Source organism: Hemitrygon akajei, chromosome 10 (genome assembly GCF_048418815.1).
Source record: "Hemitrygon akajei chromosome 10, sHemAka1.3, whole genome shotgun sequence".
Taxonomy (NCBI): Eukaryota; Metazoa; Chordata; class Chondrichthyes; order Myliobatiformes; family Dasyatidae; genus Hemitrygon; species Hemitrygon akajei.
In genome coordinates, this window is record NC_133133.1 from 158942872 (window position 1) to 158968990 (window position 26119).

The window sequence follows — 26119 nt, forward strand, 5'->3', positions numbered from 1 at the left end:
CCCATAGCCTTCGTCAAAGCTGGAGACCAACCACAACTTCAGCCCAGATCAGCAGCAGGCCTCATCGACAAGGCATCTGACTGGCAACTAAAAGTCTACCTTGGCAAGCAATTAGTTTCCTGACTTTCATTACATCATTATCAGTTCCTGAGGCTTGACATGGTCATTCTGTGAGAAACCTCAAAGCAGGTGGTAATGGTAGAATTGACAGTTCCTTGGGAAGACCACAATGGGATGGTGTTTGAGCATAAGGAAGCCAAATACCAGGGGTTGGTGCCCGAGACAGGTGGAGAGTACAATGCGAGCCTATAGAGGTGGGATGTAGAGGTTTTGCTGGCTGCTTGCTGTGCAGAACCTGCTCTCTCTTTGGCATTATGGAGACTGCCAAGAAAAGAGCCATGAAGACCATCACAGAGGCTGTTGAGTGAGCCTCCTGATAACTATGGATCAAGTGGTGTGACCTGTGGACCAACGTTACAAGCCACGCCCTGATCAACCCTGGCTGGGTCGCCTAGGCAAGAGTGCCTGATGTTGAAAGACCCAAACACCTGATGACCTTGGGTTACTTCACTAATGATGTGACCCATTGCATCCTTGGATGCATCTCAGCAACATGAAAGTGCAGCTCTAGGCAATACATGAAATAGTGAAAACAAAAATTAGTCTGTTTAATTGCACAGTACAAATTTGAAAGCTTATTACAGTCAGTTAGCTTAACTTGCCTGTTATATTTGAATGTCTTTTTCTGCTCACTAATGAACGTATCACATCCTTAAAATTTTCCTGCAGATGTGCGGTTGCTGCTCAATGAGGACAATCTTCTTAGGGAGGGTACAGCACAGTAAGTACAATTATGGTTTAGTCATTTAAATAAGTCTACATTGATTACAGCAATTTTGTTTTTTGGCAAAGTGTAATCATCTACACTAAAGACCCACAATTTGCATTAAATGACCTTCAATTTTGCTTTATATATTTCCTGATAACACTGAAATCAGTGCATGTAGTGCTGTGGTTGTAAACATTTGTTGTTTTTTTTTGGTTATTTGTTTGCAGACATGTAAACATCAACTTTAGTTCAGCAAATTCTTTGCAGCAAGTCAGAATAATGCAAAGTTTTTAGTAATTTTAATGCATTTGGTAGAAATTGCCTGTGCTTTACATGGGATTAAAGTTTTTTTTTCCTACTTCATTATCCTAATGACCATTGTAATCTTATGGGAATTTAGTTTTTTAATTAGATTCTTTCCCATCAACAGAATTTATAAACGTATGGAATCTTAGCTCTACTTGGGAATTTTGGACTTTCTGTAATCTTCGTTTTCTTCTGATTTCAGTGCCTTTGCACAGTATAATGTGGACCAGTTTACTCCAGCAAAAATTGATGGTTATGATGATCAGGTATGAAATAACTTTTGGTCTTACAATTGCTATTAAGTTGACATTAGTATGATAGAATATATGAACTATTCTGTAAATACAACACTATTATGTAAAAAGCAGGCTCTTTAGACCACAATGTCCATACTGAATAACTACCATGCATCTCAGCCGATACCAACTAATCTCACTTGGTCTAAAGCTATCTACACCGTGGCAATTTAAATGCTGACCTAAAAAATATTATCAAACTACCAACTAAGTAATATTTCCAATCCCAGCCACCCTCTGAATGAAAGAGTTGTTCCTCAGAGCCCTGCCCTAACCTTTGCCCTCCAGTTCACTCTCTGCTGTGAGAGAAGGTTTTTCCAATATTTGCCCTATAAACCTCATAATTTTGTATATATCTTTATCAAGGGACTCCTTAAACCTCTTTTGTTTCAAGGAAAACCAACTCACCATACTCAATCTTGATGTATGCATGTGCTGTAATTTCCTAAATACACTCTAATAGCAATTAACTTGGTTAGAGTCATTGTGACCTTTTTAGGTTGTATTTGGGCAAGAGTTAGGTACTTGGATAATGTTTACAGTTCTTTTATATAAAAAAAAATTCCCTAACAATATTCATGCTTGGTAATTTAGATGCTGCATTATTTTGTAAATGTGAACCATATGTTATATTAAAAATTTACTAACTATTTTTGTGACCATTTTGCTTTTAAAAGATGTAAAGTCAACAATTTGCTGTTAAGAGTAAATAACATGAAATTGTTAGAGTTTCAGATTCTCCACTTAATTTTTGTTTATTAATATATTGAATTATAAAACTAATTTTTGAATTTAGAATATTGATAATTACTCCATGTAGTTGCTTATGTAGTTTAAAATAAATTAGAAAATTGGGACCTTTTATTACCTGTAAAAGTGCTAAAACTTTGGAAGAAAGTGGCATCATCAGTAGTAAATTTATGTACTAGGTTTGATATTTTTAATCACTTTTGAAAAGGTGTTGTTGATAAGGCTGCAATTAACATGCTTCCATTAGGTACCAGAAAGCTACCATCTCAAACTGTTGCAGGCTCAGTGGTACAAATGCTCCGATGCAGCAGCTATCTAGACAGCTTCCAATTCGATGGAAGGATAGTATCATTCCAAGTCAGAACAATGTATGAGTGCAAGTGCAGTTTTCAAAGATCTGCAGCCCTTTTACAACTCATCACGATCGCAGGCTTTGTTTGACGATGACCTAACAAATTTCTGCAGTGTACCCTAATGATACATAGCTACTGTATACTTGTGGAGGAGAAGGTGATTGTACTGGGCACTCAATGCAGTGATTGGCAAAGCATTTTGCATTTACAGTGGCATGCAACAGTTTGGGCACCCTGGTCAAAATTTCTGTTACTGTGAATAGTTAAGTGAGTAGAAGATGAACTGATCTCCAAATGTCATAGTTAAAGATGAAACATTCTTTTCAACATTTTAAGCAAAATTGGTTATTTTTATTTTGTACAATTTTAGAGTGGGGAAAAAAGGAAAGCAGCACCATGCAAAAGTTTAGGCACCCCAAGAGACTTGAGCTCTCATAACTTTTACCAAGGTCTCAGGCCTTAATTAGCTTGTTAGGGCTATGGCTTGTTCACTGTCATAAGGCCAGGTGATGCAAATTTCACAGCTTTATAAATACCCTGACTCCTCAAACCTTGTCCCAACAATCAGCAGCCATGGGCTCCTCTAAGCAGCTGCCTAGCACTCTGAAAATTAAAATAAATGATGCCCACAAAGCAGAAGGCTATAAGAAGATAGCAAGATGTTTTCAGATAGCCATTTCCTCAGTTCGTAATGTAATTAGAAAATGGCAGTTAACAGGAACGGTGGAGGTCAAGTTGGGGTCTGGAAGACCAAGAAAACTTTCTGAGAGAACTGCTCGTAGGATTGCTAGAAAGGCAAGTCAAAATCCCTGTTTGACTGCAAAAGACTTTCAGGAAGATTTAGCAGACTCTGGAGTGGGGTGCACTGTTCAACTGTGCAATGACACCTGCACAAATATGACCTTCAGGGAAGAGTCATCAGAAGAAAACCTTTCCTGCATCCTTACCACAAAATTCAGCATCAGAAGTTTGCAAAAGAAAATCTAAACAAGCTTAATGCATTTTGGAAACAAGCCCTGTGGACTGATGAAGTTAAAATAGAGCTTTTTGGCTGCAATGAGCAAAGGTATGTTTGGAGAAAAAAGGGTGCAGACTTTCATGAAAAGAACACCTCTCCAACTGTTAAGCACGTGGGTGGATTGATCATGGTTTGGGCTTGTGTTGCAGCCAGTGGCACGGGGAACATTTCACTGGTAGAGAAAAGAATTCAATTAAATACCAGCAAATTCTGGAAGCAAACATCACACAGTCTGATTTTTTTAAAAAAAGCTGAAGATGAAAAGAAGATGGCTTCTACAACAGGATAATAATTCTAAACACCTCGAAATCCACAATGGACTACCTCAAGAAGTGCAAGCTGAAGGTTTTGCATGGCCCTCACAGTCCCCTGACTTAAACATCATCAAAAATCTGTGGATAAACCTCAAAAGAGCAGTGCATGCAAGACAGCCCAAGAATCTCACAGAACTAGAAGCCTTTTGCAAGGAAGAATGAGCGAAAATCCCCCAAACAAGAACTGAAAGACTCTTAGCTGGCTACAGGAAGTGTTTTCAAGCTATGATACTTGCCAAAGGGGGTGTTACTAAGTATTGACTATGCAGGGTACCCAAACTTTTGCTTCTGAATCTTTTCCTTTTTTTGTTATTTTGAAACTGTAAAAGATGGAAATAAAAAAAGTAATCTTGCTTAAAATATTAAAGAAATGTGTCATCTTTAACTTTATGCCTTTTGGAAATCAGGTCATCTTTTACTCACTTAGCTATTCACAGTAACAAATTTTGACCAGGGGTGTCCAAATCTTTTGCATGCCTCTGTACATGAATGTTTTCAATTTTCTTTGATGTTGTGAACTTGGGTGTTTCTGTTTTATGTTATACATTGATGTGTTTCATCTGGATAACCTGCAAAATGCCTTGTTATAGGTCAACATTGAGATGTATGCTCAATTGGGGCATGATCTTGTTTGAAAGGTCTAAATCTTAATAAGTGGAATGAAATTTTAACAAAGTAGCCAGTTTATTTTATAGCAAGAATCTCCTTCGTTTTTAAAAACTCAATTCAAGTTTCCTAAATGCATTGATGAAATCTGACATCAATCCAGTGCTGATACTCCAAATATTCAATATATTTTGTTAATGCAAGATCAATAATTTCATGATGAAAATGCATTCATGCATAATTAAAGAAAGGAAATACTAGTTTCCTCAGATGGTCTTAACATGCCAATAATATCACACTACAGGTCTTAATAACAGAACATGGTGATCTTGGCAATGGTAGATTTTTGGATCCCAGGAACAAGATCTCATTTAAATTTGACCATTTACGAAAAGAAGCAAGTGATCCCAAGCCCCATGATGTTGAAAATGCATTGGAATCTTGGCGAAGTGCTGTGGATACTGCAATGAGAGCATATGTAAAAGAACATTATGCAAATGGTGTCTGCACTGTAAGTATTTCATTCAGTACTTGCTCTGAGTTAGTAGTAATGAATTTATATTACAACCATTTCCCTCTGTCTTCAACTCACTTCTCAACTTGTCCATCTGTCACTTTGAGTCTTTGTTTTTTAAAGCTGAAGATATGAGATCTATTCAATGTAATCTTGTAATACATCTCAAAAAATGTGTCCTGGATAGATAATTTCCTTTCAATATTTTATCCAAGAGCCGATTTCTTTCCAAGATTTTGTGTATCATGTGACAAAGACTTTCTTCCCTGGGCTGACCATTTTTTAATACCTCTTATCCTAGTTACTCCCTGTTTGTGCTGTTAACTTTTCAGAATTATTGTTTTTGTCCAACTTACTTTGACTATAGATGTTTTACACCACTTTAGCTCACCCCTAAACGTGTAGCATTCCATTCACAAAGCACAATCCAACATTGCCAATGGGGCCAGTGGTGTTGTATGGAGAAGCTAACCTCTACCTTGAAATCTGAAAGTCCTCTTTCTTGACACCATATCTGTGTGAACTACTAAGCACAGATTTCTAAACAGTCACTGACCCTGACTCAATTTGAGATATTTCTGCCTTAGTATGTATACTAAGGAGGTTCTACTGCAGTTGTACAAGGCCTTGGTGAGACCGCACCTAGAATATTGTGTGCAGTTTTGGTCCCCTAATCTGAGGAAAGACATTCTTGCAATAGAGGGAGTATAGAGAAGGTTCACCAGATTGATTCCTGGGATGGCAGGACTTTCATATGAAGAAAGACTGGATCGACTAGGCTTATACTCACTGGAATTTAGAAGATTGAGGGGGGGATAAAATTCTAAAGGGACTGGACAGGCTGGTTGCAGGAAGATTGCTTCTGATGTTGGGGAGGTCCAGAGCGAGGGGTCACAGTTTAAGGATAAAGGGGAAGCCTTTTAGGACCGAGATGAGGAAAAACTGAGGCTGGTGAATCTGTGGAATTCTCTGCCACAGGAAACAGTTGAGGCCGGTTCATTGGCTATATTTAAGAGGAAGTTAGATATGGCCCTTGTGGCTAAAGGGATCAGGGGGTATGGAGAGAAAGCAGGTACAGGGTTCTGAGTTGGATGATCAGCCGTGATCATAATGGCGGTGCAGGCTTGAAGGGCCGAATGGCCTACTCCTGCACCTATTTTCTATGTTTCTAATGAATCTCCCAACTACAAACAGCCTACTTTCTCCTTTTCTGCTGGATCAGCGAGTAATCCTGCAGCTATGCTAAGCAGGCACTCAAGATAGAAAATGCTGCCATTAGCAAGCAAGGAACAGCCTACCCTATAGTCTTTGAAATCATTGTTGGGGACTTCATTCGGGCTTGTTTGAAGAAATCTGCTCAGTTATCATCATAACTTAAAGCACCAGGGGTCCTAACACATTCAACCACTGGTATATTACAATTAGGAATGCCTAGCATTCCATGCCTAGACCACCTTTTAGGAAATCTGTTCACTTGGCTTTCCTCCTACCTTCATACAAGCAGAGACTAAAAGTGCAAGGCTCCAGAGTTCAGGATAACAGAGGATGTCGTGGGAGGCAAGAAGTGGTTATAGGATTGTGTCAGTCACAAAATGCTGGAGAAACTCAGCGGGTGAGGGAGTATCTATGGAAGAGTACAATCAACATTTTGGCCCGAAATGCCAACTGTACTCTTTTTCATAGATGCTGCCTGGCCTACTGAGTTCCTCCAGCATTTTGTGTGTTGCTTGGATTTCCAGCATCTGTAGATTTTCTCGTTTGTGGTATGATTGCTTCAAGTCGGTCAACTGGGCCATGTTCAAGGACTCAGAGGATCTGTATGAATACACCACAGTTGTCATAGACTTCATAAAAACAGTCATAGATGAGTGTATCCCTACAAAATCATTCAGATTCTTTCCCAAACAGAATCACCGAATAACCAATGAGAATCTTAATCTGCTGGGGGCCAGTTCTGGTGACCAAGTAAGATATAAGAGGTCCACATACTTAGCTCCTGAAAGCCAACTTGCATGGAATCTCTGGACCACCAAACCTTAAATCATCGAAGGATGCTCACCAGCTGTAGCAGGGATCAAATGCTGTTATCTCTTACAAAATGAAACTAAGTGACATTGGTGACATCAAGGCTTCACTCTCAGATGAGCTCAATGCTTTCTATGCTTGCTTTGACCATCAAAACATGGAGGACCCTTCACAATCTCCCACGGCCCCAATGACTCTGTGATTTCATCTCTGAGGCTGCCGTGAGAGCATCCTTCAGGAGGGTGAACCCACACAAAGCATCCAACCCTGATGGGGTACTTAGCTGAGAACTAAAGACTTGTGCTGATCAACTGGTTGGAATGTTCATTGATATCTTTAACGTCTCGTTTTGGCAGTCTGCTTCAGGCAGGCTTCAATCATACTGGTGCTTAAGAACGTGGTAATGTGCCTCAGTGATGATTGTCCAGGAGCACTTTCGTCTACTGTGAAGTGCTTTGAGAGGTTCATGATGAAACATAGTGACTTGGATCTGCTCCAATTTTCCGACTGTCATAGCAGATGCCATTTCTTTGGCTCTTCATTCAATCCTGGAATATCTGTATAGCAAAGATGAATACATCAGGATGCTCTTTTTCAACTACAGTTCAGTATTAAGTACCATCATCCCCTCAAAATTAATCAATAAGCTTCAAGACCTTGGCCTTAATACCTCGGACAATTGGATCCTCAATTTCCTCACTTGCAGATGCCAGTCAGTTCAGATTGGCTAAAAATATCTCCTCCACAATCTCAGTCAGCACAAGTGTACCACAAAGCTGTGTGCTTGTAGCACCCTGCTCTACTTGCTTTATACTTATGACTGAGGCTCCAATGCTATGTTTGCTGATGACATCACTATCATTGGCCAAATCAAAGCTAGTGAAGAATCACCATATAGGAGAGAGATTGAAAATCTGACTGAGTGGTACCACGACAGTGACCTCTCACTCAACATCAGCAAGACAAAGGAGCTGATGGTTGACTTCAGGAGGAGAAAACCAGGGGTCCATGAGCCAGTCCTCATCAGTGGATCAGAGGTGGAGGGGTCAGTAACTTTAAATTCCTTGGTGTTATCATTTCAGAGGATCTGTCCTTGGTCCAGAACGTAAGTGTCATTAAGAATAAAGCATGGCAGCCCCTGTACTTACAAGTTTGCGAAGATTTGGCTTAATATCTAAAACTTTGACAAACTTCTATAAATGTGATGGAGAGTATATTGTCTGATTACATGCAGCCCAGTCCGTCACAAGTAAAGCCCTCCCCACCATTGAGCACATCTGTATGGACCCTTGTTGGAGGAAAGCAGTTCTATCATCAAGGAACCACACCATCCAGAACATGCTCCCTCCTCACTGCTGCCATCAGGAAGGAAGTACAGGAGTCTCAGGACCCACACCACCAGGTTCAGGAGCAGTTATTAACCCTCAACCATCAGGCTCTTGCACCAGAAGATATAACTTCACTTAACCCTTCACTGATTTCTTCTCACAAACTATGAACTCACTTTCAAGAATTCCTTCTTCTCATATCCTCTATTGCTTATTATTATAACTTTTTTTTGTATTCGTACAGTGGTCTTTGTACATTGGTGGTTTGTCCTGTTGGATGTGGGCTTTCATTGATTTTATTGATTCTTGGATTGACTGTGTATACCCACAAGAAAATGAATCTTAGGGTTGTATGTGGTGACATATGTACTTTGATAATAAATTTACTTTGAAGCCTGCTTTCATAGACCCAACACTGTCCTTTTACCCCATTTCCTATCTTGATACTCTTTACTGCTCTTACCCAGTCTGTTCCCACTCATATCTGATACCTTTTGCCTTTAAGTTTCTTCTGCAAGTCTCATTTTGACTACATGTGGCCAGTCACTGTAGATATTTACCTTCCCTTCACAAGCTTCCAGGAGGACTTTTATGTCTTCGTCAAAGGCCCATTATATTTTCCCTATGCCCCTATTGTTACCCTTCTGAACTTGTTCTTGCACTGCATAAATTCTTTCTTGAAAAGTCATTTCCTCTGATCTATGAGTAATGATTTCCTACTGTAACTGCTAGACATTTGATCAACTTGAGACCCAGCCCTTTTTGGTGCATTGATGTTTTTCCCTTATCTAAATATTTGTTGCCGATCTCCATCCTGCACCTTTGCATGGGTCATGTCCAGCTATTTCTTCCTTACTACTTTACCTCCATTTTTGGAGTAAATGAGTGATTGTGCCCTGCCGAAGGGTTTCAGGCTGAAACATCAACTGTACTCTTTTCCTAGATACTGCCTGGCCTGCTGAGATCCTCCAGCATTTTGTGTGTGTTGATTGGTACCAATGCTAGTTGATTTTCCTCTCTTAGCCCCCCCCCCCCCCCCCACCAACACCTTGACTGCACTTTTATAACGATTCCTTCCATTCTCCTATTTTCTGTCTCTGTTTGATCATTCCATTTCGTACCTGTGCTTCTGGCCTTATCTTCAGCTGACATCAGGTCTTCACTGTTGACATGGCTCCCAACCATCTGTTATTGCAATTCTCTTATTCATCTGAGAACCAGGATAAAATTGTCTTTCATCTCACTAGATAGTAAATGCAATATTGCTTCCTTTCTATGCAGCTTACAAATTGCCATCCCCTAAGATGATATCCTCTTCCCTCTTTTCCCAAGTAACTGCTTATTCTGCATACTGCTTCCTTCTGCTTTAATGCTGTCTTTTATCCACTTGGCTCTCTGTTCAGCTCCAAATGTACCATGTGCCATTGTACCTTTGTCCTTCCCACTGTCTGAGACCTCAACACTTTCTCGTTGAAATAGTGATTTATTTTGACGATTCAGTTTTCATTTCTAACTTCTAGCCTCTACTTACTCATGTACTTCAAATAAAGATACTGCTTCTCCCACTTTCACATCAGAAGTTCTTTTCTCCTTTTGCTGCAGTTCCTTTGTCACTTAATCTTCTTGCACTCTTCTAGAAATTATAACCTGTATCTGCAATACTGATGGCAGTCATTGACCCCAAATATTAACTTTTTCTCCATGGGTAGACCCAAACTTCAAAGTATTGTCACCATTTTCTGGCATATATCTGGTGTAATTTGTATTTCAAATCAACAGCACTCATGATGTTTGGTTTAAGTCTCTAGGTTATCGCTAGGTTCATTCAAAAAGTAGAGATTATTTGTACTGAAATTTATGCCTCCAAGGCAAAAAAGTTTATCCAATTTGAAGTCCTTGAATTAAAATTATCAAACACTTTGTGAAGGAAATCTCATTTCTGAATTTGGATGTGTTGCCACTCGCTTTCCTGATCACCAAAGGATATTTTTCCTGGAATGTGTCAAAATGTATCTGTCAGCAGAACATTTATTTCAGGCATCCCAGCAGCTTTGGATTTAATACTTGATCATCATGCTCACTTAACCATCATGAAAGCCTAGGATTTCAGTAAAACACTTGGCTTTGTGTAATATTCACATTTTATTCAAGCCATTCCAAATGCAATTTTGCTCTTTTTCCAGGTATATGGGAAAACGATTGGTGGGCATCAAACTATCATAGTATGCATTGAGAGCCATCAGTTTCAACCCAAAAATTTCTGGTATGTTGAACTTAATCCCACAATGTTTTGTCTAATTCTGACAGAATAGATAGAGGCTATTTTTTGGCAGTCTTACCATAAATGACATCTTGGAAAGCATTGACATTACAGTGATTTAAAGCATATTCAAGCAGCCCTGCTTGATTCTTGTGTGATCTAGAAATTCTGTGGGGCAAAATGCTCATGTTGTCAATGACCATAACATAACATAACATAATGCCAAAATAAAAATGACTAGAAAAAAATATTTGTATAAATCCTTTCAGTATCTCAGGGTGTCCAGATTTTGAGGGGGTGCGGAGTGGAACTGCTTTATTTAGTTTTAGTGTTATTACTTTTTACATAAGGTAATATCACATAGTGACCACTATTAGGTGCACCTGTACAAATATCTAATCAGCATCTCAGTGCATAAAATCATGCAGTCATAGTCAGGAAGTTCCATTGTTCAGACTAAACATCAGAATGGGAAAGAAACGTGATCTAAGTAACCTTGACTATGGAATGATTTGTTAGTGAGTATCTCAAATCTGATGCCCTAGGATTTTCACACACCAGTGTCTAGAGTTTACAGAGAATGGTGTGGGGGGGGGGGGGCGTAGAAACATCCAGTGCGCAGCAGTTCTAAGGGGGAAATGCCTTATTAATGAGAGGTTAGAGGAGTATGTCCAAGTAACAGTAACTCACATAATGATGTGCAGAAGATGGTCTTCGAACATACAACATATTGAACCATGAAGTGGATGGGCTACAGCAGCAGAAGACCACAAATATGCACTCAGATGTCACTTTACAGGAGGTACCTAATAAATTAACCACTGAGTGTAAGCCTTCTTGAGGAAGAATGATGGAGAGATTCTTCTTGATAAAATGCCTTGCTGTTTAAGACAAAATCTGGAGGAATGGTAGAGCATATACTGGGAACTACATGGGGGAATTTATCTGATCATACAACCACCTGTGAATGCTGTTTAGATTATGCTATATATTGCATTTTATTTTTTGTTTATTAATTGTGTATAAAGCATTTGTAGGCTTTCTGTAGATCATCTAGGGAAAAAATTATTAAGAGCTTTATGGTATGTTTATGCAGAATACAATTTTCATCCCTTTTCAGGTGAGTAAGTAGGTCATACAGTGAAGGGCATTATTCTCATGCAAGATTGCAAATGAAAGATAATTCTTACAACTGTAAAAATTGTGCTCATTTTATATATTGTCATTTTTATTGCCTTATTTTTATTAATATTTGAATACTATCCAAGTAGTCATTTTTTTTTACAATAAGTCTGACTTCCAGAATCTCCAAATTGTATTATATATTGATTTCATAACAGATTGCATATTTGTGACACTGATGGCATGTTATCTTCATTTCCGTTAATGAAGGAATGGACGTTGGAGATCAGAGTGGAAGTTTACTATCACTTCCTCATCAACTCAGGTGGAAGGCATTTTGAAGATTCAGGTTAGTGATAGCTTTTAAATGGGTCTGGGGCATACTTAATCCAACTAAACTCGAGGTATGTTACTTTAAAGTAAATGTGTTTGTTGCAGTAAAGGGGAAAAAAGAAATTGTATGTATTCCTGCCATTTCCCCAGATCAAGGGATCTATCCCAAAACAGAATATTTTTTAATGCTGAAGATGTAAAAATCAGTGTTAAATACCTCCTCATATTTGTTAGAGCTGTTTTCCCATGGTATGTAATAGATTAAACATCTCTGACCACTTTGTCTTTTGTAATACTTTCATGACCCAGAAGATCCAGGTCCGCCATGAGGGTATTCTTTACTTCACATTTAATATTTATTATGTTACAAGTAGGCACTTTCATTTATTTGAAAATGTGTATTGTTGCAGCATTGATGGTTTTAGTTATGGTGTTTTCAATACTTCCACAATTTTTGTCCATTCTCTATAAGATTCTACTGCCCTTGCAGTGGAGACTTGCCTTATTTTGATGTTTTAGCTATCAGTATTGTATAAAGTTCCAGGATGGTTGAAGTGAAGAGATGGGGAAATCAAGTTATTTATTTTCCAATCTCAGTTTTCCCCTTTAAAAGACCAGGTCATCATTGGTGAGATAGGAATAGATTGAGAGGGCTGGAGTCACTCGGTCTTGATACTGGGCAATATGACTCATGTTCTAATAACTCGGAAACACTGAAATAATTTTTGCTCAAGACTTCTAAAGGAACTATTTTAATGCTTTTGAGTTAATCTGATTGATGCACCAATTGCATTAGGGCTCTATTTATGACTTTCAAAAATTAATAAAACTACATATTTTGAATCTCCTTACTCCCATGTTCCAAATTGATTTGCTACATGGATATGCAGCATTGTAATTTTGCTTTCTGATCTGTATTTCTCGGGTTGTCTTTATATCGAAGTTTATTTTTTATACTTGGTCTTCTCAAAATTCTGTATTGATATTTTGTCACTGGGACTACCAAAAATGGAAAAATGGTAGGAGTAGATTCTAGCTTTTAGATGGGATGTCAGAGTTGAATCAGAATAAGCACTTATGCTTGCTCTGTTTATGATTTCTTGTGGTAATAACTGACCAAGAGGGTTATTGATACTGTTTGAAATTTTGGTTTCTTAATTGGAGGTTTGTGCTTTCATCTATAAGACGGAATCACTAGTGTTGCCTATTTCACTTTTTAAAATCAAAGCTTTAATCACAATATACAGCTTTTAAAGTCCAATGAAGGATCCATTTATTCAATTTAGTTTTAAGGCCAAATTGTACTGTGGTCAGGATGTAATTGCAAATAAATCTATACTGAGATTATTTGGCAATGCAAATTAGTGCTTGAGGTTATTTGAAAGGCAGTTTAATTCTTCATAGAAAACAGCAATACAAAAGCAAAATACAGTAAGCAGCAGAAATCTGAAAGTACATGGTAGTGTTTGTGGATTACAACCCTTCAAGTTGATGCCCTTTCAACACGACTTAGATTAGAATAGATTCAACTTTATTGTAATTGTGCCGAGTACAGATACAAAGCCAAATGAAATGCAGTTAGCATCTAACCAAAAATGCAAAGAATAGTGTTATTTACAAAATAACTGCAAATTACAAAGTGCTACAGCACACAAATATAAAAGTACTGAGACTGTCCAATATGGGTGTAGTACTGCTTAGCGCTGTGGTGTGAGGTTCAGCGGGGTCACAGCCTCAGGGAGGAAGCTCTTCCTGTGCCTGTTGGTGGGGGAGCTGAGGCTCCTGTAGCGCCTACCAGATGGGAGGAGAGTCAAAAGTCCATGGTTAGCGTGGGATGCATCCTTGATAATGCTTTTCGCCCTGCCCAGGCAGCGTTTATGGTAGATGTTCTCAATGGTGGGCAATTGGGTGCCGATAATTCGCTGGGCAGTTTTCACCACCCGCTGGAGTGCTTTGCGGTCCGATACGGGACAATTGCCATACCACACTGAGATGCAGATGGTGAGTATGGTACAGCGGTAAAAGTCCGTCAGTATCCTGGGACATAGGTGAGCTTTCTTGATGCTCTGCAGGAAATAAAGGCGCTGTTGCGCCTTTTTGATCAGGATGGACGAGTTCAAGGACTAGGTGAGATGTGGACACCAAGGAATTTGAAGCTGGATGCACGCTCCACTACAGCTCCATTGATGTAGATGGGGACATGAGTGTGGCTCCTAGCGTGCCTGAAGTCCACAATGATCTCCTTGGTCTTCTGGGTGTTAAGAGCCAGGTTGTTATCGGCACATCACGCGGTCAGGTGCTGGACCTCGTCCCTGTAGGCCGTTTTGTCATCCCCTCTGATCAGGCCAGCCACCATGGTGTCGTCTGCGAACTTGATTGTGGAGTTAGAACCATGTACAGGAATGCAGTTATAGGTGAAAAGGGAGTACAGAAGAGGGCTCAGCACACAGCCTTGAGACATGCCGGTGTTCAGGGTGAGAGTGGAGAAGGAGAGGTTGTCTTAACTTAAACAGATTGGGGTCTGTGAGTCAAAAGTCCCAAGTTCCAATTGCAGAGGGATGAGCTGATACGAAGCTGGTGAAATTTGGCGATCAGCTTGGAGGGAGTCACAGTATTGAATGCTGAACTAAAGTCAATGAACAGCATTCTGACGAAAGAGTTGGGGCTGTCCAGGTGGATCAGGGCAGAGTGAAGTACCGTAGAGATGGCGTCCTCTGTTGACCTGTTGGTGTGATAGGCAGATTGATGGGGGTCCAGGGTAATGGGCAGACAGGATTTCAGATGTGATAGAACAAGTCTCTCAAAGCGCTTTGCAATGATGGGCGTGAGTGCAACTGGGTGGAAGTCATTCAGATCTGTGGCAATGGAATGCTTCGGCACTGGCACGATGGTGGCGATCTTGAAGCTTGTGGGGACAACTGCCCTGCACAGACTCTGAGCACACAACCAGATATTCCATCCGGACCAGCTGCCTTCTGTACATTCACCCTGCTCAGGGTGGCGCAAACATTGGAGGTGGAAAGTGAGAGAGGCAGTTCACCAGGGTGAGAGATCCGCTTTGAGGGTGACCTCCTTGTTCTCTCTGTCAAAGTGAGCGTAGAAGTAATTGAGTTCATCAGGGAGGGAAGCAGAGATGGAAGGGGGCACAGTACTAGGTGGTTTGAAGTCTGTAATGACCTGTATGCCGTGCCACATGCACCAGGGGTCTGAGGAGTTAAAATGCTTCTTGATTCTCTGTGTGTTTAGCCTGAGAGGTTCCCCTCCTCAGGTTGGCCCTGGCTGAACTGTAAGCCTCCCTGTCTCCAGACCCGAAGGCTGAATCTCAGGCTTTGAGGCTGTTCATCCATGGTTTCTGGTATTGGCTTGAATTTTTTTCCCTACAGAATGTGACTTGACTTGAATGTTTGCTTTTAACTTCAGTTCCTAGGTTATCCTGCTGCTAAATTTATTTATTGGAAAGTTGTATATCTTTATATGGATTAAAATAGTGGTGTGGGCAGGGTGGGAGAAAGTTGATTTTCAATGTTAAATTTTGATATATTAGAATTGAAAATGCAGACTTTTCATGATTTTTAGGTTCATTATTATGAAGATGGCAATGTTCAACTGGTCAGCCATAAAGATGTACAGGAAACTTTGTCTGTCACTGTAAGTAAGACCTTTGTTTAGCATTCTGATGGGGGAATATAAGTTGCTTTTTTATCTTGGTTTGTCGGTCTGCTCTTGAGTGTATGTACTGCATGTATTGATTATACATAACGATGCATCCTGGCTATTTACCCACCACCAAACCACACATTTCCTTGCTGCTTTATCCCTTTCACCTTGCTGTTTTACTGAGTGCACTATCTTACAATCAGCCATTAAGAGATGCTAACAGATCTCAGAAATCCTGCCCAATAGACTGTTAATGATATGTAAACCTATACACTGTATTGGCTGAAAATTTCTACCAGGAAAAAAATTGAGGCTCACCCATTTCTATCATCATGTGAACATTCCAGTAAGGATTTTTGAATAGCAGATGGAAATTGGAGCTGTAGCCATATATTTTCACTACTTCGTTAGATCAAGAGTAGAGCCCGTGTTTAGACCAGCTAACTCAGTACATCTTACCAAATGGTCTCTATAAAACTTGGGTTATCAGGAATATCTTTTAATCTAATCAAACCTTATTGGTTTACCAAATCCACGTACACTGTATTAAAGATAAAGTTAATTCTCCAAAGGGTATTTTTTTTAACAGTGGGGTAGAAATAGATGTTTGTCCATGGAGACTACTAACATTTAGTGAGATCATGAACAGTCCATGCCCCATTTTGTTAATGTTTTTCCATTTTGTTTAATATATTTGGTTGTCATGAATAAATTAGTCTGCTTTAAAATTTAAAAAAAACTAAGTAATTTACTCCTTTGTTCCAGATTTCATCCAGCATGTAGAAACATTTTATCTTTGTACTTAACTGGTATCTTGAAACACTGAAACTTCAGTTACTTTCCACTGCTTTAAGTGAGACCTCACGAAGGAGTCTGTGAAATACTTGGTTAAATAAATGCAGTTCTAGTCAGACTACTTCACCCCTTGCACCTTTCTTCCATTACCAGCAGCACACTGAGGATACATTGTGTACCATCTGCAGGATATGCCATTATTTAACAAGAGCATCTCTTGAACTTGTATCCTCTTGTCTAGAAGGAAAAAGAAAGGTTTGCATTATAATGACTATTTCCCCCCCCCCCCCACCCCCAACATTGCAGCTTGGCGTTACCCAACAACATTATGAATACTTCATTACCTCAGGAATAATTAAGAATGAGTAATTATGGTATGTCAGTTGTATCAGCATTGCACAAGTGATTTTTTTTTGGTAAATCACACTCCAAGCAATGTGTCCCAGTTTCTATAATCTTTATTTGTAATTTAAACCTTATTTAATTATGGTAAATTTGTACTGCATTCATTGTAAGAGCAACATCTACTTAAAACATAGTGTGAAGCACCTTGCAAAATCCGTGGTATAATCTAACTTGGCCTTTGTTTCTGACAAGCCATGAGTACAAGGGATAGAACTTGTAATAAAGGCTAGCATTCTGTTGACTTTTGTTGTTTAACATGATACTGCAGTTCATACAGATATGTAAAGAATGGAGGTCCACAGAAATTTGAGCATTTCTTTGTGATTCAAAGGCAGTTACATTATTTTGAGCAACAGCTGCGCAAGTCCATTAGTTACTGTTTTGCCCATTTTGATTTGCTTACATTTCCTTGAAATATAATTCCATCAGTGCTGTTTGCAGGGCCTCTTGGTTTTGTCTTGCTTGGATATGACTTTTTCATATCATTTAAATGATTTATAAAATGTTGACAAGTTTGAGTTCAATATATTCTTGCAGGACCCCGCTAGTGATGTTATAAATTTGAGAGCTACTTATTCCAGTTGTTACTTAGTTGATTTCTTAACTGGGTCATTCATTTCCCTGAGGTTCGATTTTAGCTAAGTCTTGCCTCCTTTATTTTCCCCCACTTCTATTCCAATAATTCTTACAAGTTAGAACCATAGACTTTGTTCTGGCTCCTATTTCAAATAATTCAAAATAAAAATTAAATTAGCTTTGCCATTTGTTGGAAGAAATGCTGAAATGTCATGAACTGAAAACATTCAATGTATTCAATAATTGAATTTACTGTATTAGACAAATAATATCCTGATAACAGATATTAAGTTCATTAGTATACAATTCTTTGTTTTTCCCCTCATCTTAAATAGAAAACGTAAGCTAGCTGCCATATTCCAGTCTATGTATAATTTCTTCTCTCCAGAGTATCCTCTTCTCCACTCCCAAAGAAATAAAAATGCCTTGACTCAACCTTTTTTACAAGTTTGGATTCTGCCTCCTCACAATTGCTACTACATGACTTGTACACACTTCTCTCATTTTCCCTCCTAAGATTCCCATCTGTTTTGTTTTAATCATTCCGTTCCTCTTGTCTTTCTATCAAATCCCTTCAAAGTCGTAATTTTATCCAGTGGCTTATTGAAAACATCTAGATTGTTCTGCTGTCTTTTACAGAATGAAGCTCAGATGGCTAAAGAATTTACAAAACTTGTAGAGGTAGTAGAAAATGAATATCAGGTATGAACTCTTTATTGAATACTTGTTTTTTTCTTCCCCCCCCAGTAGATTTTTGAACTAAATACTTGTATTCCCAGATCTGTATTTGCATTGTCCTTTGGAAATCTGTTTGACACCAAAATGTAAATATCAGCAGGAAAATAATATTCTGTCAATTCAATCAATCAAACCAGAATAGACATTACAGCTGTCAGGTGCACACGTTTGGTATCTCTCTCTGGATTTTTAAAACCAGAACTTTGATATATATGTCCTAAATAATCTAATTTGTGACTCTAACTGGTTTTCAATTTTTTTCTGGTAAAAGAAGCAATTTACCAGATAACTAAGTAGTTATTTTGGTTGACCAGTTTCTCACCAGTCAGGTCACAACTTCAAATTTGAGCCTGCATTATCTTCATAAACCTGATATCAATTAGCCAAGTATTGTAAGTCTATGGAATAGTACACAAGATAGGCTGTTCACTGTATTTGGTACATGTGAAGGGGATAAACCAATTCTAATTGTTTTCAATATTACTATATAGCTTCTAATTAACTTCAGGATTCAGATTTAAAGTATGGACAGCATTTAAATTTGACCTCAACTGGTGATTTGTTAAATTGCTTGATTTGTTTATAATTGGATCTTATCCAAGAAATTCTGAATTTTCAAAACAGTTTACAATTTAATGTGAACAAGTCGTAAAATCTAGTGTATTAAAATGTATATTTAAATATCACCCATGCCAACCTCCTGGATTGCTGTACTTTATATTTGCGTTGAAATCAAACTGGGTAGCATGTTAAAGCTCTAAATGCAGCTCAGAGCTGAAGACTGAAACCAAAAGGAGAATTCTGGAAAAGCCGATTAGTTAATGTCTCTTGGTGACCTAAAAGCACCACTGTTCAGTCTGCAGACAATCCTGAGCTTCCATTTGCCTGTCACTTTAATTCTCCATGACACACCCTTACTTAAATTCTTTAGCTGCAGCACCCTAGACTATTCCAGTGAATAGCAATTCATGTTCCATTTGGGCACATTGCAGTCTTGGAATTTGATATTGAATTCAGCAATTTCATACAACTTGTTTTATTCTATTTGCATTAGAATTAGGCAGTTCTGCTGTAAAGTTATCCATCAAGAATACAGTGGATTCCAGTTAATTGGGACACATGGGAACCAGTACCCTTTAGCTCATTAAGCAGTTGTCCCAATTAGCTGAAGTTTCATTGAAATGGTTAAAAAGGGTATAACAAGTTGTGTATTTAAGTGAAATACAGAACAAATTAGAACACTGCCAGTAATAGTTATCTGACGTTAACAGGAAACCTGTGCGGGAGAGTTTGTTCTGTTCATTTAAATACATAAATGTTTGCTGAGTTAAATAGTTTGCCTTTTTTTGTAACTTTTTAACTATTTCCATAAAATTTCAGCTAATTGGGCCAGAATGTACTTGGTACTGGTGTGTCCCAGCTAACAAAAAACCACTATGTCACACGACTTTCAGATGAATAAGTTGAGCATTGTGTCAGCCATCCTTCAGATCATTGTTTTTGTGAGTCACATTTGGATTCAGTGCTGAGTTGAGTGAGCAAAGTTCAGATATATCAATATCTGACCTTTAGCTCATTCCTGATTTCTACACCTGTATGTTGCAATAAAGAAGGCAGACTTGTATAACTTGCAAACTGGTTAACTGGTAGTACTGATCAGAATTTCAGGTTTTGATGCATTCTGATGTTCATTTGTACTTAATTTGTAAATGCCCTGGCCATTTATTGTGTTGTTAGTCTAATATTTTTATTCAGAGAACCTTAAATCTGTTTACTTTTTATAGACTGCTATCAATGAAAACTATCAGACCATGTCAGATACTACATTTAAAGCCTTGCGTCGACAACTGCCAGTCACCCGCACCAAAATCGACTGGAATAAAATCCTGAGCTACAAGATTGGCAAAGAAATGCAAAATCTTTAAGAGGAAGTTTCGCATGACTGGATAATTTTCGTGTCTGTTTTAAAAAGGTCTGGTCTCACAAGTGTGAAATTGTTGAACTGCATTTATAAATAATTTGGGAAATTGCCTCATAATCTTTTTCTTTAATACACTTTCAGTTGAACACCATTAGCACTCATGATAGATTTACTGTGCACAAAGCACATGGCTTTCAATGCAGCATTTCCCTTTCTAACATTCATGTGACTGTTTTCATTTTTAATGTATGTTCCCTTTCTAAAACATCCAGTACAGCCATCATGTTTAGTTGCCATATTTGTTTACAGTACCAGGGTGAGACCATGCCTTTTTTAGATTTTTTTTGATTTCTGCTTCATATTATGTTGCTGAGGATTGAAGCAAATTTTAACAGATTGGGCCTATTCCTTCCCATTACCTTTATTTAGGTGAACGGTTATTGATCATTTATATCTACGATGTATCCCTTCATAGATTGCAGTTATTTCCACATTAATTTCCAATCTTGCCTTTATTCTCCATAGAGATATACTGTTCAAGGGGTAAATGACATGGGACAGAAAATACTGAATTAATGGGTAAATAATTCAATATGGTTAGTAATGTTTATGCTTTACTGACATGCACTGTCTCAGATGTAGTTAATATTTCTTGCAAAAATATACATAAAATGCAGATACTGCTTTGTGCCCACATAAACTCCTTCAATGAGCTGTGTAATAAAAGTTACCCATGAGTTATTTTTTATGAAGCAGACACAACTGTACCAGAACAAGACACATTGTAATATAAACCTGTATTCATTAATTTGTGTGCCAGCCTGTTTTATTTCCTCCTTCCAATGACATAACATTTAATTCTTAAATGTACTTTGTATATAATTCATTTGTAAATGACAATTAAATTGTCATTTGATAAATCTAGGATACATTTCTGAAAGAAATGCATGGACATGGTAACAATTGCAGTGTGAAGTACCCTTTCCTAAGTTTGCTGTAGTTTGATGTAAATATTACTTTAGCATTCTAGAAGCTAAGGCTGGAGTTGTACTCTGTTTAGAGAAGAGTTTAGGGTGCACCTTTACATCTTTTAATAAAATGGGCAAGTTGTCCCAATATTGCTTGAGTAATTTTCAGCTAAGTGGCAAAAGAAAACTTCCTACAGAAGTTTGCAACAGAGCTTGGTTTACACACTACCAGTTTATTCTAGAATGAAGTGTTAGATCTAAAGAGCTAGTCTCAAGTCTGTCAAAAGATTCAAGTGGTGTTGAAGTTGTAAATAAGTTTATGTCTGTTACTTGCCAACATATGAAAATGCTCTAGCATTGTAACCTTACATGTAATACCCATGTACAGAATGCATTCATGGCAGGGATAAATGGTTCATGGTTAAGAGTATAAATGTGGCTTTCTGTCTAGTGGTCCAAACCAATGGTACAAAAGTAGCTTGGGTGTTGCAGCAGTAAACTGCACAGTAGCAAAATAAGGGAGTAATGAAAATTAAATGCTATTTTGGGTCAGTATTAGGTCACTCTTTAATCTTTCACTTTGCATTTTTACCAGATTTTCAGTTTTAATGTAATGGACACAAGGGACAGCACGAATCTCATTCTATACTATACTATTTTAATTCTACAGAACTTGTTCAAAAGAAATATACAAAACAAATTTGAGAATCTGGGTAAAGAATATTGGAAACAAAAAACAATTCAATTTACAAACTGATTTTTAATTGATCAAACCCATTAACTAAAAGTGATGCAATACAATTAAATGTGTAATATTTTTGGGTGAAAGAAATGGCTGTGTGGAACTGACCTATTTATCTTATCTCTATCCAAGGTTTAGTATTACCTCCATTCTACAAACAATAGAGTAATGTGTAACTTTGTGCAATAGCTTCTCAGAATTGGGTTTCACACTAAAGAGCTGTCTCCTCCAGGGTTGGATAAAATGTTTCCCACAATACTATGGCCACAAAGGGAGGAGGAAGATTGCAACTTAAGTAAAGAGATGATGCTGAGGTAGAGAAGAGGTCTTCGGGGGGTGGGGGGGTGGGAAGGGGAGGAGAACAAAATACTGCATCAGGACATATTCATCAACCTCAGTATTCAAAAATATACCTTGAGTTCTACATGTTTTAGAAAGTAATGACATTAAAATTACAAGTTTAAAATTTTGAAAAATACTTTTCCAAACCAATACTTGGATCTGTTTGATAATGGTAGAATTGACACAATCGATTTGTCCCTTTTACAGAATTCACTTTCTGGTGAATAGATTTGAGATTGAATGGGGGTGGGAAAATCCTTTGTATAATAGTCATTTTCAAAAGATGGGATTTGACATGGTTATAAAGGTCTCTGTTTTTTATTTTTTTTTAAACTGACATGCTTATTTAAATCGCAAACAAGAAAAAATCTGTAGGTGCTGAAAATCCAATCAACACACACAAAATGCTGGAGGAACTCAGCAACCCTTCAGCAGGAGTCTCAGCCCAAAATGTAGACTGTACTTTTTTTCTATAGATGTTGCCTGGACGGCTGAGTTCCTCCATTTTGTGTGATGCTTATTAAAGTGGCCACCCATTGTTGAAAAAATGTCATTTTGTCCTCCTTTCCCTTCAAATGCACAATTCATTAAAGTCATTATAAATCAAAAGGTCTTATAAAACCTGACCAGCCAAATTATGATTTCTTTAGTCTATGAAGATCCTATTTTCACTTAACGTTAGTTTTCAAAATAGCAATATTTTCCTTTTTGTGTGCCTTCACTTGTCAATTCTAATGTTGAGTTCGGTCATCTCTAAGAATTGATGTTTTGAATTTATTGGATTTGAGAAGTACAATTCCCTGCCATTTCTTTCTTAGCTTGGTAAAATTGTGTTTATTTGAATTGTAGAGTGAGCAACTTGCTACTAGTAAGGATATCTTCCAGAAATACATTCAGAAATGGGCAGATGCTGGCAAAAGCTTTTTGCAAAAGAAAAAAGCTGTGAGATGACATACAATGTTCCAGAGTGCAAAGGTGTTATTGTTGTCCCATGGAACTAGCTTTGCTGTACAAGATTGTTTACTTGGCAAAGATTTCTTTCAATAAATGAGGGGTTTTTTTGCTGCTGCCTCTTGTGTCTCCAACACAAGAATGGCAATGGTTGAAAAGTAAATATTTTGAATGTGTTTGTGACTATTTGCACATAACATTTGCAAACAACTCAGTAATTTAATGAGGAAACCCTCTGCCCATGGGAGATCGCTGATCCTTCATTCACATGGACAACAGCCTGGCTAATGCAGCATTCCTAGGACCTTTCTCATATTACTTGCCTTTTACAGATGTTAACCCCACCCGCGGACCTGATAATCAAATGTCTAATTGTAATGAGTGCTATTTTTTTTATTGGAAGCTGTGATGCACTGAGAGACATTGGTACAGTATATTTAGAAACCTAGAAGCTGCTGAACTGAAAGGTATGAAGGCCCATCTGGTTTGTATTCTGCCATCTGGCATGATGCAATAAAGCTTGACTATTCATGACCATCAATCTCTAGTAATATAGGCAGAAGTCCAAAGTCACCTGATACCTCAGCATGCAAGATACAATTGCCATATGCTGTCTAAATTTACTGTATCCCAAAATTCTACATAAGTTTTAATTTACATATTGGTCACATTTCCCATATCTATATTTGGTTTCTGTTTACAAATATCACATTGAATTATTTTTGATATTTTCATCATGAAGTTTTAAAATTTGCTCTAAAAATCTCAAGTATGTTTTTTATATTTTGAAATCAATGTTAGTGTTTTATATATACTTGGAGATCTGAAAAGATATAAAACAATGCTGATTCTAGATCTCTGGCCTTTTCATTGGCATATCCCCATCAGGTCTTAGATCATCATTGGCAGTACAAAGTGGTTAAATAATTGCCCAGAAAGGACCACCCCAATAAAAAAAAGTTTAAGTCCTGAGAGTTATAGAAACCTCTGCACTAATGACAACATTTTGGTTGGTTATGTATATTCAGTATTTTGATTTTATATATGATATACTGTATATCCTCCTGTTCAGCTTCAAATTGGACGTGCTTATTTTAAACTTATAATTTTGGTAGAAATTGATTTAAATAAATATGCTTTATTCCTAACAGGTGTTGAGATGGAAAAAATTAACAGAAAAATGGATATGTATTTGTAAGGGAACAATATTAAAAAAAAAATGAGAAAATTGAATAAGAATAAATTAGTTCCAGATTTAAAGTTATTTAGCCTGTGCTATTTTTTGGTGACTTTTTTTATCTGAATAAATTACAATGGTCCCAATATTTAAAACATCAAGCTTGTTCTAATAAGTTATGGATCTGCTTTCTCTCAGAATTGATCCAAAGCAGAACAAGTGTAGTTGGACTTCTCTCCCTTTTGCTAACTGTTCCAGTATTCTCAGGTTGAAGGTCAGGAATCGAATTCCAATGAGGCGGGGGGGGGGGGGAGGGGGGGGGGTGGTGTGGTGTGGAAGAAAAGGCAAGATTCTTAATATGAAAGCAAGGACGTATTATAAGGTTTAAAAATTTGAGTTACATTTCTACTAAAAGCTTTGGCTGTTATATTAATGGAAAATTCAAGATCAGGGAAAATTATCAACGTGGAATGGTGAAAATGGTACAATGCGACAAATGAACTATGTATCTGCCAGCAATGGTGTATTTGGCTAAAGTACTGAAGCTGTAGCTCCACCATGTGGTATAAATTGATAATTTTGTTCAAATTAAATGAACCTTTTTGAATCACCCTTCATGGGATCTGTTCTCATACCGGGGTATTTAACCCTTACTGAATCTTAACTGTCCCACTATGTTTACAAAGCAATTTGATGTGATGAAATGTAACTACCAAATGATGAGAAAGTCCTGATGGACAGTTTCAATATAAAATGTCCTTCCTCCACAGGCGCTGCTTGACTCACTGAATTCCTCCAACAGTGATGATTTTATTTTTCTGGAAAAAAATTGATTTTCTTTGCCTTTTTCTTGTCTCAAATACCAGACTTGAAACAGAAGAGCTTTGCATTATCAAAACTGGTTAACATTTTGACGATGATTGTTATGAGAAACTGCTTATGCAAGAATGTAATATTTAAATTAATGTCTAGAAATAAGCAATTGCACAAGTAGTATTATCAAATCCCTTTTGCTTTTTGATCCATCCTGCCTTTAGTTGTGACCAAATCCTTGATTTTAGTTTTAATGACTGAAGACATTATAATCTCAGCAAAAGGTGTACTTCAGATCACAAATGGGCATTACTTGAGTTTTTAGTTGCTCTTGTTAGAAGAAATATCTTCCATATTAAGTCCATCTTCTTGTGAATTTAACCAATCTTGCATGGACGATTATTGTGGTAAGTAATATGCCTGACTGACTGCTAGATCGATATACTGGAAACTTTCTCATTCTACCACAGAAAAAATACATCTCTGGTAGCAACAGTGGGGTTTAAATTTAATTATCATTCAACCATATGCGAATGCAGCTGAGCAAAACTGTGATACAAAAAAAAAGTCTGAGTCCATGAATGTCGCAGCTGTCTTCAGTCAAACACAGTACAGCTTGTCTTCAGCCGAGCAAACACTGAAGAGCGGTCCTGTGGTACTACTGTGACATTCACTGATTCCACTGCCTCTCTCCTGGACAACAGCAACAGCTTCACCCTGCCATTCGCCAAAAAACCAATGATTTGGATTTACAGCATTCCACAGTACCAATGTCCAACAGGGTCTTGTGATCACAAGAAAAGTGCCTAAGACAATCACTCACTGTTAGACTGAATACCACGTTCACACACCAACTTCGACCCAGGCAGCTGCATGGTCCACACCAAGTACAGGAATTGAATGAAGTCAAAGAATTCGATGTATTAACTTCAGAAATAAATACCTGTTTATTGTTCGAATTAGATTTTCCTAATTTGCAA

General features: G+C 37.8%; 1 protein-coding gene across 1 annotated transcript in view; it reads left to right on the top strand.

Moving 5' to 3' along the window:
* Positions 1-20954, top strand: part of LOC140734875 (F-actin-capping protein subunit alpha-2) — a 46318-nt gene extending 25364 nt beyond the window's left edge. Inside the window, exons 3-10 of the mRNA XM_073059521.1 lie at positions 790-841; positions 1338-1401; positions 4777-4983; positions 10523-10602; positions 11992-12070; positions 15631-15702; positions 18127-18189; positions 20010-20954. Coding sequence (XP_072915622.1) covers positions 790-841; positions 1338-1401; positions 4777-4983; positions 10523-10602; positions 11992-12070; positions 15631-15702; positions 18127-18189; positions 20010-20150 — 758 coding nt within the window. The 3' untranslated portion in view covers positions 20151-20954. The remainder of the gene's footprint in view (positions 1-789; positions 842-1337; positions 1402-4776; positions 4984-10522; positions 10603-11991; positions 12071-15630; positions 15703-18126; positions 18190-20009) is intronic.
* Positions 20955-26119: the final 5165 nt, after the last annotated feature.